This window comes from Lontra canadensis, unplaced genomic scaffold, assembly GCF_010015895.1.
Source record: "Lontra canadensis isolate GAN:19392208 unplaced genomic scaffold, GSC_riverotter_1.0 scaffold30, whole genome shotgun sequence".
NCBI lineage: Eukaryota > Metazoa > Chordata > Mammalia > Carnivora > Mustelidae > Lontra > Lontra canadensis.
The window spans coordinates 15,961,735-15,976,051 of NW_022631024.1; the positions used below are offsets into that span (position 1 = coordinate 15,961,735).

At 45.7% G+C, this 14,317-nt stretch overlaps 1 protein-coding gene across 2 annotated transcripts in view; it reads left to right on the top strand.

Moving 5' to 3' along the window:
* Window positions 1–14,317, top strand: part of ABL1 (ABL proto-oncogene 1, non-receptor tyrosine kinase) — a 130,255-nt gene that overhangs the window by 97,672 nt on the left and 18,266 nt on the right. For both annotated transcript variants that reach the window (XM_032866097.1, XM_032866098.1), the window contains exons 2-4: window positions 3,376–3,549; window positions 4,103–4,398; window positions 13,224–13,496. In XM_032866097.1, the coding sequence (XP_032721988.1) occupies window positions 3,376–3,549; window positions 4,103–4,398; window positions 13,224–13,496 (743 nt within the window). The remainder of the gene's footprint in view (window positions 1–3,375; window positions 3,550–4,102; window positions 4,399–13,223; window positions 13,497–14,317) is intronic.

A 14,317-nucleotide genomic window follows, 5' to 3' on the forward strand; every position in this document is an offset into this window, starting at 1 on the left:
GATATAGATCTCAGGAAAATTCCTACAAGTGATAAAAGGTTGTGGAATTATCCAGAGATTCGGTTTGTATTTCCGGTTGCCCTCCTAAAGTGTTATGGAGATTTCTCCGGGAACCACTACCCTTGTGTGAGAGTTATGGTTCACCGAAGTCTTACACTGACTTAGCCTCAAGAAAATGTACCTGCCAATTGGATGAAGAATTTGCACTTCTTTGATTACTAGCCAGGGCTAACATGCTTTCTAAGTTGGGGGATAATTTAAATTTTCTGTGAATTGCTTATTCATGGTTTTGGTTCCTTTTTCCATAGTGGAGGGATTTATCTTTTTGTGTTGATATGCAAGAGTTCTTTTATGTTAAGATTCCTCAGTCTAATGGTGTTACTTAATAAAATGACAATAGAAGACTTTTGACCCGCCAGCGAGCTCCACTTGCTGTAAAACCTGCCTCTCCGGTGCCCAGGGCCCATCACCATCCTCTGCCATCACTGCTCCAGCCACTCCAGGAGCCAGTTACATTTCTCTCCAGATCTTCAGTGACACTTGTTTTATTTACTTACTTAGTATGAAACCAGTGAAATGCAGGTGTGAAAAGAGGACGGTTTCTATCATATTCAGATGGATGCCTTAGACAGGTGATTTTAACATTGCTGCGGGACCAGGTGTGAGTGAGCCAGCTGTGAATATTTGGAAGGGACTGTGGTGGGGTCCCAGAGCTTAAAAATCCAAGTCTTCCCTTGCTTGGTCTGCAGGAAACCAAAGCTGGAAGCCAGTGGTGGGGACAAGCTCTGACACAACACATACCCACCCCTGAAAGGGCAGGCCTAGTCCCTGCAGTCAGGGCCAGCAACCAACACACATTCAGGTGGGGATGGTAGATCACACATTTTAATTTAAAAAAAAAAAAAAGTTCTCTGCCTTAACTGGCTTTATTTGGTTAACTGATCAGTCCCTGATCATGATGGTGCTGGATGTGTTTTTAGATCCCGTGTAAGATACTCGGAAGAGCGAGGCCTAAGCCATCACGAAGGCCCCCACTCTAGGAAGTGGCAGTGTTACAGATCCTCTCCCTTGAATTTCGCTTTGCCCTTATGATTCATACGGAGAGATTACCAAACATAGTAATGACGTAATTTGGGATTTACTCTTTTAGCAAAAACAATTCCTGAAGGTTTACTTCAGTCAGTAGTATGAAAGCTAGAATTGAAAGACCCTCGTTAGGGCGCCTGGGTGGCTCAGTTGGTTAAGCCTTGGGCTCCAGTCATGATCTCAGGGTCCTGGGATAGAACCCCGCATTGGGCTCCCTGCTCAGTGAGGAGACTGCCTTTCCCCCTCTGCCTCTGTTCCACGCACGCCCCCCACCCCCTGGTTCAGATTCTCTCTCTCTCATTCTATCTCAAATAAATTTTCTTAAAAATCTTTAAGGAGTGCCTGGGTGGCTTAGTTGGTTGGGCAACTGCGTTCGGCTCGGGTCTTGATCCCGGATCAAGTCCCACATAGGTCTCCCAGCTCCGTGGGGAGTCTGCTTCTCCCTCTGACTTACTCCCCTCTCATGCTCTTTCTCACTGTCAGTCTCTCAAATAAATAGATAAAATCTTTTAAAAAATAAATGTAAAAAAATCTTTTAAAAAAAAAGGACCCTCGTTAGTTATGTTGTATTAGTTTATTCCAAAGAGATATTTTAAAGAATGCCGATTTCTGAAAGTTCTCCAGTTGTGTTTCTGGAGGTTAGCCTCATTCCTCAGATGTCTTAGGTGTCTCCAGGGGTTTGGTTTTTTTGTTTTTGTTTTTTTGAGAAGTGAATACTGCAGAATCAGGCCCATCCCTGAGGCAGGTGTCATTGCCCAAGAAAAGATGTTTGGGAGTTCTCTAAATCCATAAAGAGGGAACATTTAAATAATTTTTAAATTTTTCATTTTTTTTTAAAGATTCATTCATTTTAGAGAGATTGAGTGCAGCCGGGGGAGGGGCAATGGTAGAGGGAGAGTCTGCTGTGTGCAGAGTCTAAAGCGGGGCTTGATCCCACACCCTGAGATCATGACCTGGGCTATAACCGAGTTGGACACTCAACGGAGTCACCCAGGCACCCCTAAATAAGTTTCTTATCATTTGGGAAGATTAGAATTTCCCCCTTTCCTCCTTTTATAAATAAAGTTTGATTGCTTATTGTAGTTTCCTTAAATGAGTATTTAGATTTCAATCCGTAATGTCCTGTGACTATAAAGACCTACTTAGCACTTTCTAAGACTCTGTCTAAGGGCAACTGGGTGACTCATTCGGTTGAGTGGCCCACTCTTGATTGTGGCTCAGGTCATGATCCTGGGGTTGTGCTCAGCATGGAGTCTGCTTGTCCCTCTCCTTCTTTCCCCACTCTGCTCGTGTGCACCTGCTCACTCGCTCTCTCTGTCTCAAATAAATAAATAAAATCTTTAAAAAAAAAAACAAAACCTACTTGGATTACATTTGCTGGCTAAAAAAAGCCCACGTGTATATCACAGAAATTCTAGTAAGGTGGAGCGTAGTTCAAGAAAAAAAAGGAAGAAGAAACTTCAGGAAAAAATAATGAACTACTTGACCCAGTAGTGAACATTAGCCACATGTTCTTAATATAAGAAATGTTGATTGGCGTTCAGCTTTTACCACTTACCTATGTGCGAAACATGAAGGACTTTGTTATCACAGAGTGGAAGAAACTTACTAGTTTTCACAAAGTAAAAGACATGTAACAAAGGCCATATTTGCGAGTGGAGAGAGAGCTGGAAGGAAGGGTAAGATGAGACTACTCTTACCTTAGGAAGGAAACAGCTGAGAGACACTATCTATAGCTGGAGAACAAGAAATAAAGTCTATGCAAGTCTGTTAGTAAAAACGTGAAGGTAACTGGTAGAGAGGTTGGCGCGGGAAAGCACAGCTGTTGGCCTCTGGGTGTAGGGGAGATTGGCATAGAAGGTGTTTGTCCTTCATTATAAGCTTTTCCATCTTATTTGATTTTTCAATTTATGTGCACGTATTAACTTTGACATGTTTTTAAATGTTTTAAAGAAACTTCTGTTACATGTAAGCAGTGGCAAAGACTTATGAGGACAGACTATTTCCAGTTTTAACTGAGTTCATTTTGAATTAATGAATTTAACAAGCTGAACCTATTTGGGAACAGTGATTCCCAGCTTGGAATGAAAATAATATTTTTCAGAAGATTTGAGAGAGGAAGAGCCCATTTTTATTTTACCGCCTTTCTTATTATTACACGTAGATGTTGAGAAATGAAATAAATTAGAAATGTATAATGAGGGAAACAGACTTTTTTTGTTTCTCAGAATAAAACTAACTTTTTTCCCCAATTCTTCCTGTTTCTTCTGTTTCCCCTTTGTCTTCCAGAAGCCCTTCAGAGGCCAGTAGCATCTGACTTTGAGCCCCAAGGTCTCAGCGAAGCAGCTCGTTGGAACTCCAAGGAAAACCTTCTTGCTGGCCCCAGTGAAAATGACCCAAACCTTTTCGTTGCACTGTATGATTTTGTGGCCAGTGGGGACAACACCCTAAGTATAACTAAAGGTAAAAGGGCTGTGGACCACTGCTGGTGCTTGCAAGAGACAGAAATCAGAGGAAACTGTGGCTTGACTAGCTACCCCTTTGCCTGGTGAAAGAGTAGCTTTAAAGATCAGAATGCAGAGACATCAAAAAAAAGAAAAGAAACACCTAGCATCTTTATAGAGAGCCGCTTTTCCTTACGGAGAAGAGTTCCCGTACAGTAGTCTTAGAAAACAGAGCATCGTAGTGAAAAGAATGCCTGGACCAAGCACTGAAAATGCCTTCTTTTTTCTTTCTTTTTTAAGAAAAAGGTTTTTTTCCCTAAGAAATTTCATTGTTAGGAACAGAACACTTGACTACACCTAATAGATTCATGAAAACTGAGGCTCTGGGTTTATATTCAGTGCCAACAGGAAGCTTCATCTATAAGGTGTACTCTTCTGTACACTTATAAATGCACTTGTTTATGTGGATTTGTTAAAGGGATTTGGAGATTTTTAGTAATCCTGTACGAACAAATGGGAATGAACGAAGCCAGCTTTTATAAAGCTGATGTCTGATTTGATTCTCTTCTAAGGTGAGAAGCTCCGGGTTTTAGGCTACAATCACAATGGGGAGTGGTGTGAAGCCCGAACCAAAAATGGCCAAGGCTGGGTCCCAAGCAACTACATCACACCAGTCAACAGTCTGGAGAAACATTCCTGGTACCACGGGCCCGTGTCCCGCAACGCAGCTGAGTACCTGCTGAGCAGCGGGATCAACGGCAGCTTCTTGGTCCGGGAGAGCGAGAGCAGTCCTGGCCAGAGGTCCATCTCGCTGAGATACGAAGGGAGGGTGTACCACTACAGAATCAACACTGCTTCCGATGGCAAGGTAGGGGGCCTTAGCCGGGGGAGCTGCTGGGCTGGGGGTGTTAACCTTTGCCCGGGAGGACCCAGGGCTCCTGACACTGCGGTCGAGAAGCTATCACGGATCTCAAACAGGAAGATGCTGGAAGGAAGCATCTTCAGGTAGACGCCGCCGGCATCCCTCCGTTAGCCTAGGAAAGACACTCTGTTGAGGACCAGTCACGTGATGTTACAAGTCTAGGGGCCTGGCGTGGCTCTCTGCCTGTCCTGCTGGAGTTTTGTTGTTAGCTGTTTTGTAAGATGGGAATTCCTGCTAGGTTTGGGACATACTTCTTAAATTAGGATTCTTCCTTTTTAAAAAATCACTTACTGTGATCGTAATTCATCTTCAATGCAATAATAATAAAATTGCAATAATCAATGGATTTTTTTAGGGGCGCCTGGGTGGCTCAGTGGGTTAATAAATGGATATTTTTTAAGTAAAAGACCCACCTTAATAGCACTTCCCAAAATAAGCATGGTACATGCTGTTCTTCCTGTAAATCTGCGTGTGCCTACGTGCGATTACATACATACATACACACAGTTTTTAAACACGAATGAGATCCCATTGTACCAGTAGATTTCCAAACCCTAACTGTAGTTTTGTAGATGTGTTGAATGTACAGTTTTATTTTCTAAATTTTTTATTTTTAAAGATTTTATTTATTTATTTGACAGAGGGAGTGGGAGAGGGAGAAGCAGTCTTCCCACTGAGCAGGGAGCCCGATGCGAGGCTCGATCCCAGGACCCTGGGATCATGACCTGAGCTGAAGGCAGACACTTAATGGCTGAGCCACCCAGGAGCCCCGAATATACAGTTTTATTATGATCTTTATATGAACAATGCTCAAGAGTCCATGAAGGAAGAGGAGGGTTTAACATTTTTCAGGTTCCTCCTGGTGACCGGCACATTTTTCAGGCATCCTCTCATTTATTTTTTTTATTTATTTATTTTTTTTAAGATTTTATTTATTTATTTGACAGACAGAGATCACAAGTAGGCAGAGAAGCAGGCAGAGAGAGATAGAAGGAAACAGACTCTCTGCTGAGCAGAGAGCCCGATGCGGGGCTCGATCCCAGAACCTGGGATCATGACCTGAGCCGAAGGCAGAGGCTTTAACCCACTGAGCCACCCAGGCGTCCCGGCATCCTCTCATTTAAACCTCACTTCGGTCCTCAGGGCGGAGGTTACCGTGATCTGCATTTTTGCATTCAGGAGTTCGGGACTTAAATGGGAGGCGTTTTTTTGCCCAGAATCACCTAATGTGCAACTGATGGAGCTAGGCTTGGAGCCACTGTCCTCCTTGCCATACCGTGCCATCATCCAGGGTGGAGATGAGTGGATTATTGGGCAAGCTTTAGATGGTGGATGTATTTTTTTAATTAATATGTAATGTATGCACATGGTTAAAAAAACAAAAACGAAATAGATTACAGTGAAAATCTGTCTCCTAATTCCACTCCCCTTCCCAGAGGCAACCCCTGTGACCAGTTTCTTTCAGAGTACCCCAGTGTACGTATATGCTTTTTTATATATATTTATATATATATATATATACATATATATATATACACACACACATATACACACACACACATATATATATATATTTTTTTTAAGATTTTATTTATTTACTTGTCAGAGCAAGAGAATGTACAAGCAGGAAGGGCTGCAGGCAGAGGAAGAAGCAGACTCCCCACCGAGCAAGGAATCCGATGCAGGACTCCATCCCACAACCCTGGGATCACAGTCTGAACTTAAGGCAGATGCTTAACTGACTGAGCCACCTGGGCATCCCTGTATTTACATTTTTATAAAAAACACAAATGATGCAGACTTGACACTGTTGGGATCTTACTTTTCCCACCCAGTAACATTCGCTGAAGATCGCTTTACGGTAGCACGTGTAGAGCTGCCTCATTCTTATTAATGACCGCTCGTGTGGATGGACTGTCATTTATTGAAGTGGTGCCCTGAGGGCCAACTTGTAGGTTCTTTCCAATCTTTTGCTGTAACAAATAACGCTGCTCTGAGGTGGCTTTCAAACCGTTAAAAAAAAATAATCTTGGCACACTGTATAAAAGCATTTACATCAGCACCTAGTACTCACACTAGTAACTAAAGGTTCTGGAAGCCTTCCTCACCCTCACTGTATGTAATGCACTCTGACGTTTTGTATTCCCTTCTGTTCTGTCTCATTTTTTAAAAAAGTTGTGGTCAGAATCCACTAAATTTACTTCTCTAGAGACACGTACATGTACGTATTTCAGAGACATATGTACGTGTGTACAAATTTCCATCATGTTGAATGTACATGTGTCATGTTTTGAGGGGTCTCTGTGCCATTTACTAAATTTATCTTTTCCTGCGTATTTGAAATATACCAAATTGGCATATGGCGGGTCGTGACCTACACTTGGAACATGTTGTACACCCTTTGTGTACAGTGTAAGTATGTGCAAGATAAGGTGCTAGAACTGATGGAAGGTTTTGTGCGTTTAAAATTTGTGTAGATGTCGTCAGATTACCTTCTGTAGAAATTGTGCAGATGTGTTTACTCACCCTGTTGCTGGTGAGAAATGGAGCTTCCAGGAGAAACAGGAGTGCATCTTCCCTCCACCTCAACAGTGCTGTCAGGCTTGTGGAAAACATCTGTCACTGATTGGTGAGGGTGGCCTCGTTATGTTTAATGTACATGCGTCGTGTTTTGAGGGATCCCCATGCCATTTACTAAATTATATTTTTGTGCAGATCTAAATACACCAAATTTACTTATACACTGAGATCTGTTGATGTACTCTCTGTTCTCTTCCAATATTAGACTTTTACTTATTACAGTTGTATATGTTTTAATGTGTGATAGGGCTAGTCCCCTCCTCGTAGTCCTCTTAATATTTTTATGGCTATCCTCAAACATTCATTTGTACCACACAAATGCACATATATCTCTCTTTTTAATATTCTTCTCTTGTTTTTCTGCATGTCTCAAAGTCTTCTGGCCAAAGTCCTTATTGCTGATATCTAGTGCTTTCCATGATGGCAGAGGTCTTTGTACCCAGCATGGCCACTTGCTGATGTGTGACTAGAGATCAGCCTTACCAGCTTGCCTTTCAGGTCCTCGTTCTTCTCCCAGATGTGGAGCTAGGTCATTCCGTTCTGCAGGACATATTCCAGGGTGGGGGGCCCTTTGAAACCTTGCCTTCAGCCCACAAGGGTTCCTCTCTCGTGAATTAGAACACCAGAGCACACCGCCCGTGAGGGAGGTGATTTCCTGGAGCTGACAGCTTGCTTCCCATCTGTGCTGTTTATCCAAGGCAAACCGCGCCGCACCGCGGTAATCAGTTGAGGTTTGTACTGAACAGGGTGATGGTTTCTTTTCCCCGGAGTTGTTTAACCAGCATCAGAGGAACAGATTCAGGTGGGCGCGATCTAGTTGAACAACTCATTAGCCCGGGGTCGGTCCAGAAGAGCGCTCAGCGGGGGAGAGCAAGGTCTGCATGTAGGATGCATGATTCACAGAATTCGAGAACAGCTGGTATGTGCCAGGGGAGCACAGGGACCTCATCTGATCAGGCAGTATCCACCACTGGGCAACTCTTCCAAGTGTGCTAGGCCTGCTGCCTCCTTCTCTCCCACCCACCCTGGCAGACTCTCCCTTCAGCTGTCCGAGCACCTGGAGACGTCTCAGCCCAAGGGGTTATCAGTTCCGGCCATCTGCAGAGGCGCCTCTCTGTGAGGGCTGCACTCGAGGGGCTGTGTTGGGTGGGATCGTATTCCTGGAATGAGCAGAGCAGTGTCCGAGGTATTGGGGGAGGTACTACAGCAACGCGTGAGACAGTGTGGCTCAGCGCTGAGAAAAGCTTGCATAGCAGAGCCTTGATGCAATCCTTTTTGGATTTCTAAGGGGAAAACTCAAGGTTGTAGGAGGGACAGGCTGGGGTTGCAAAGCTTAATGCTTATTTTTCAAATAGCTAATCTTTAGAAAACAACTGAATTGAGAAGATTCTTCTCTAAGGCCCCGAAAGATTTCTTTTTGCCTCCACCCTCCCGGCCCTGATGTACTTCCGTTGTTGTGTCCCTGAGCTTCTGCGGCCATTGCGGCCAGTCGGCCCGGGGCCCGGGGAGCTTCAAGCTAGACTGTCACAGGGGCCATACCAAACTGAGCCGTCGCTGCTCCAAGGAGTCTCCACGGTCTGGAAAACCTCCCCATCCCCTGGGATGTGATTGTCATTCTCCGTGCTCTCCAAGTTCACCGTCTCCTGCCTGTGCAGTGGAATTAAAGGCTGATTTTCCTCCACCACCCGCTGCCTGAACCATTTTTAGTTCTTCTGGTTATTTGTGTCTACACTTTATTTACTTTTGTGGGAGGCCACTGTCAAGGTCCACAGTTCCTTATACCCCGTGATAGAGTCTTTGCTTTTCTTCAAAGAGGTTCCCGGGTGACATTCATTTTCACAGTCTGCTGAAGTGACAGGGTTGGGTTGACAGGAGTGGAATTTGGGCTTCAGCTTTAGCAGAGGTGGCAGGATAGGCCAACTGTGTAACCTCTTGAATTTTTAAGATTTACCCACCCTGACAGTGGTTTGGCAGGTGCAGGCATCCCAGTGAAAAGTCTGCTGAAACATGGCTGACCTTCCCTTGTCGAGGAGACTTTGAGCATTATTAAGTACTGCTTAATTACTAATTATTAATTATTAAGTCCTGCCCTCCTGCCCTGCTCATACACTCTCAGGGTAATAATGTTGCTTCCTGGCCCAGCAGCCTGTAACCAGTAGTACGTCCAGGGTGGGACTCCGGGATCTGAGGCAGCTAAAGGGGGCACCGGTCTGAGCACTGATAAGCTGGTAAGTCTGGCTGTCAGGAAGAAAGCTGTTTCTGGTGAGTTTCTTTGACAAGTCCTATCTTTGGGGTTCCTACATGATCAGGAGGAGGCCCAGTCCTGCCTGAGCACCCAGAGTGTTTATATAACCAGGTGCATAGCATAATGACATGCCATTCATAATGCTAATTTCACTTTCTTCTCGGAACATGCCAGGAATTCCTGATGCGGATTCCCCAGTTCACTAGCAAAATGCTCAAAACTCAGAACTAATCAGAAGGAAGCCAGCAGACCTGACTGTTAGAAGGTGGTCGTGCGGTGCATTGAGAAGGGAGAGTAGTTTTAATATTTAACAAGTGTTGGGATGTAAATTTTATGTTGAAAGATGAACTAAGTCACAGGGTCTATAAATTTAATTATTGAGAAGGATAAAGTAGGTCCGCTTAGTGAAACCTCCCACAACTCTGAAATCTCTTTTTTTTTTTTTTTTTAATTTTTTATTTATTTTTTTTTCAGAGAGAGAGAGAGAGCGTGAGAGTGAGCACAGGCAGATAGAGTGGCAGGCAGAGGCAGAGCGAGAAGCAGGCTCCCTGCTGAGCAAGGAGCCCGATGTGGGACTCGATCCCAGGACTCTGGGATCATGACCTGAGCCGAAGGCAGCCGCTTAACCAACTGAGCCACCCAGGCGTCCCAACTCTGAAATCTCTTAACAGGAGAGCCCGTGAGGGAGTCAGACGAGACCAAGAACAAATTCTGCATCAACTAGGGCTAGGCGGAGCCGTCAGCATCCTGTGTGAGGGAAGGAACTTAGTCCTCGGGCTGGGGAGCACTCCTTTCCCGATGACGGGGAGAAGTAGGTAATGAGCCTTGCTCCCGGTGACCAGCCACAGGAGCTCCACACTGCGCCAGTGATGTCCGAGGGGCTAGGGGTGCTCTAATCCCAGGGAGTGCCTTTTGGGAGAGGCTCCACTCTCTTCTCTGTGCTTCATGGCAGCAAAAACAGTGGCAGCTGAACTCCCTCAAAAGAAGAGGGCAGGGAACACTTGGCATCCGCGGTGAAGTAACTGGACGACTGACAGACTTTTCCAGAGAGGGGCGGGATCAGGGGCTGTCCCCACATTCTACTTGGTCTTCTCTGTGAACTGCACTTGTGTCAGCGATGCCCACCTACAGGAGTGCCCTGTACATCAGTGTGTGGACATCAGGCAAAGCGCAGGCTTAGTGGCACTCACTTCTGCTCCCCGCCTACCCCAGCACCTCTGTGCGCTCTTCTGGGCCATAAGTGAAACTGATCAGCTGTCCTAGAGCAGGTCACTTAGACTAAGGTGCTCCAAGGTGTGAATGGGGCCTCCGAGTGGGCCCTCCCCTCACTCCGGAAGGTCCTGCCACTGAGGGGCACCATCTTGCAGAGGGACAAGTCCCCAGAGCTACGGGATCCTTCTGGACATTTCTTGGATTGCTCAGAATTTTATTTTAGTAGGATTGCAACCAGAAGATTGTAAATTACAGGGGTGCCTGGGTGGCTCAGTTGGCTAAGCGTCTGCCTTCAGCTCAAGTCATGATCTCAGGGTCCTGCTTTTCCCTCTCCCTCTGCTGCTCCCCCTGCTTGTGTGCACTCATGTGCTTTCTCAAATAAATAATCTTAAAAAAAAAAAAAAGATTGTAAATTACAAAACTCTAAGTCAGAGTTTGCTATTCCCTTGCCTGAGTTTTAAAAATCTGTTTATGTTATCTCCCCAAGCAAAAAATTAAAAAAGAAAGAAGGAATTCTGTTTACTTTCTTGAGGGTTGTAAATGGGATCGACTCATGTATTTGTTAATATTTTCTTCTTTTAAAATATTTTAATTATCTATTATTACAAACATACAGGAATTGATGGAGCCTTCCATAACCAACCCTGCCATGTGTTTCAGGCTTTTTCTTCCTTTTTCTGTTTTTCAGTAATGGAGATACTACAGCTACAGCTCTAATACAACTGATCCTGTTCCTTTTTCTCCCTCCTGCCCCACACAGCACCACTGTTCCAAACCCGGTTCCTCCTCTATCTCGGTAGTCAGGGCAAGTTGTGATTTTTAACTTTTTTTTTTTTTTTTTAAGGATTTTTTGTATTTATTTGACAGAGAGAAACCCAGCGAGAGAGGAAACACAAGCAGAGGGAGTGGGAGAAGCAGGCTTCCCACCCAGCAGGGAGCCCAGTCGGGGCTTGGTCCCGGGATGCTGGGATCATGACCTGAGCCAAAGGCAGACACTTAATGACTGAGCCACCCAGGCGCCCAAGTTGTTATTTTTTTTTTTAAGATTTTATTTATTTATTTAACAGATCACAAGTAGGTAGAGGGGCAGGCAGGGTCGTGGAGGGTGGAAAGCAGGCTCCCTGCTGAGCAGAGAGCCTGATGCAGAGCTCCATCCTAGGACCCTGAGATAATGACCTGAGCCAAAGGCAGAGGCATAACCCACTGAGCCCCTGGAGTCGTCATTTTTTTTTTTATTAACATATAATGTATTATTAGTGGAGTTGTCATTTTTAACGTTGCCCCCCCCCACCTTCCGCAGTCGCTGGCTGCCCTTCATGAGCTAGTAGGTTTGGTTACTTGCTGTCCGCCTGGAGCCTGATGTCCTGTTTGGATTTTTTTTTTTTTTTAATAAAGATTTTATTTATTTATTTGACAGATAGAGACCACAAGTAGGCAGAGAGGCAGGCAGAGAGACAGAGAGAGAGGAGGAAGCAGGCTCCCCGCAGAACAGAGAGCCCGATGTGGGGCTCGATCCCAGGACCCTGAGATCACGACCTGAGCCGAAGGCAGAGGCTTTAACCCACTGAGCCACCCAGGCGCCCCTCCTGTTTGGATTTTAACGTGGAATTGTTTTTTGCAAAGGAAGCATTCCCTCACCACCTCACAAACCAAAAAAGAAAAAAATAGCTGTCCCCATCCGTGCTTGCTTTCTGTCAGCCTGTCCACCTGCTCCTGTCCCTTCCTCCTTTCCTTGTGCATCCAACGAGAATGACAGGTGGATAAGCTCCGTGCATAGGGTCACGCCCACTGTAGATCTCAGAGGGAGGCTCGCCTGCGCTGGTGTCTCTGAAAGCCCCTTTCCTGACTCCCCCACGGTAGAGGAGGCTGTGCGGCCCTAGTGTGGCCCTGCAGCCCCCCGCCCCCCACACTCATCCCTACAGCATGCTGACAGACAGGGGCATCCAGCTGGGGTTGACAAGTCTGGGCCGCTGATGCTTTTTAGACCAAATTGAGGATGTGAGAATGAGAAGAAGATTTGTGTTTTGTTTAGCGATTTCCATCTCTGATGACTATGTAGTTCTGGATAATTATATAATTATAAATAATAATTAGAGGTTTTAGGTAATAAGCATAATTATTTTTTAAAAATTACTTTGTTTTTTAATCAGCAAATAGGTACTAAGTTCGGTTCTTTGTTAATTTAATCACCGACTGTTTATTGAGTACTTATTACATGCTCTGTATTTCTTATTCTCCCCATTGGGGACACAGGATTTAAACAACTTAGGGCTCTGCTCTCATGAAGCTGACATTCTAGGAGGTGTTTACAGTAAGTAATCAACCAAAATAAGCAGGATAAGTACAATGCAGAGAAGTAAGAGAGGCAATATGATGACTAGTGCTGGGTGATGACCAGGTCAGGTGACTGCAGTGACAGTGACATTTATGCAGGGCTCAGGATGGTAAGAGAGAACCAGGCATGTGGTGATTAGGTGGCTGGAGGATTTCAGGCAGAGGGAGCAGCAGATGCAAAGGCCCTGAGGCATTTTGTTACACCTTCTGCTTTAGCAAGTAAATTACAGCATGTGTAGAGAAACACAACATGGGTGGTTTTGTGCGCACTGCGTCCTGCGTGGAGAGCCATCTATCTGAGGGATTGCTGTGCACTGACAGGCTCACCAGAGCTGGTTTATCAGAGTTGTTTGGGTTTGTGTGCGCTCTGCGGGCTGAAAGCTGTCCCTGTTTCCCTCAGCTCTACGTCTCCTCAGAGAGCCGCTTCAACGCTTTGGCTGAGTTGGTTCATCATCACTCGACTGTGGCCGACGGGCTCATCACCACTCTCCATTACCCGGCCCCCAAGCGCAACAAGCCCACCATCTACGGCGTGTCCCCCAACTACGACAAGTGGGAGATGGAGCGCACGGACATCACCATGAAGCACAAGCTGGGCGGAGGCCAGTACGGGGAGGTGTACGAAGGCGTGTGGAAGAAATACAGCCTAACGGTGGCCGTGAAGACCTTGAAGGTAGGCCTGGGCCTACTGTGGCTAGATCCAGCCCGCTGTTGCCCGCGTGCAGCACTCTGGGTGGCCTGCCCCTACGCTCAGGCCTGAGGGGGGTAACCGGTGCCCAGGAAGTGCCTCTGTGGGCCTTTCTTCAGACGGGTTCAGCCCCTCTCCCTGACTCCGTCCGTGTGCCTTCACATACAGTGAGAGCCGAGAAGGGCTGTGGTTTTTGGTGTAAAAAGATGAGTCATTTGGAGAAGTGTTTTCATTATATGGCAAGATTCTTTTAAAGCCATGGGTTTCCGTTCTCTCTGTGTGGCATTTGGATCACTTCCTATTGAGAGTTAAGAGGAGGGAAAAAAAACTAAGATTTGAAAGAAGGGGATTTAACCACAACACATTTGACTGTTCTCTGGATTTTTGTCGGCACATTTAAAAGGCAGGAGCATTGGGTGTTCCTAGCGGGTTCCAGTTCTGTGTGGTGTGAGTGCAGGCCTCTGGAAATGGAGGTGTGGAAAGGCCTGAAGGAAGCGTCAGTGCTCCCTACTGACTCAGGTACCGGTGGGTCATTCTTGTTAACTAGGACTTTTCGCCCTCTCCACTCAGGCGTGGGGTTTGTAGTTTTCTGGCGGATTTGAAGTCCTTTGAAATCTTGAGGAGGCCAAGCACAGGTTTTGCTTACAGCTGTCTTTGCCTTCCACATGTGAGCTGAGCTTTTACCCGTGGCCAGAGCGTCCCCTAGTGTTGACCTATGCTATTTTCACTTGCTTTAAAGGAACGATTACACTGACACGTGCACAGGGATTGAGAGAGGAGGCAGGTCCTGTAGCCACTGGACAAGA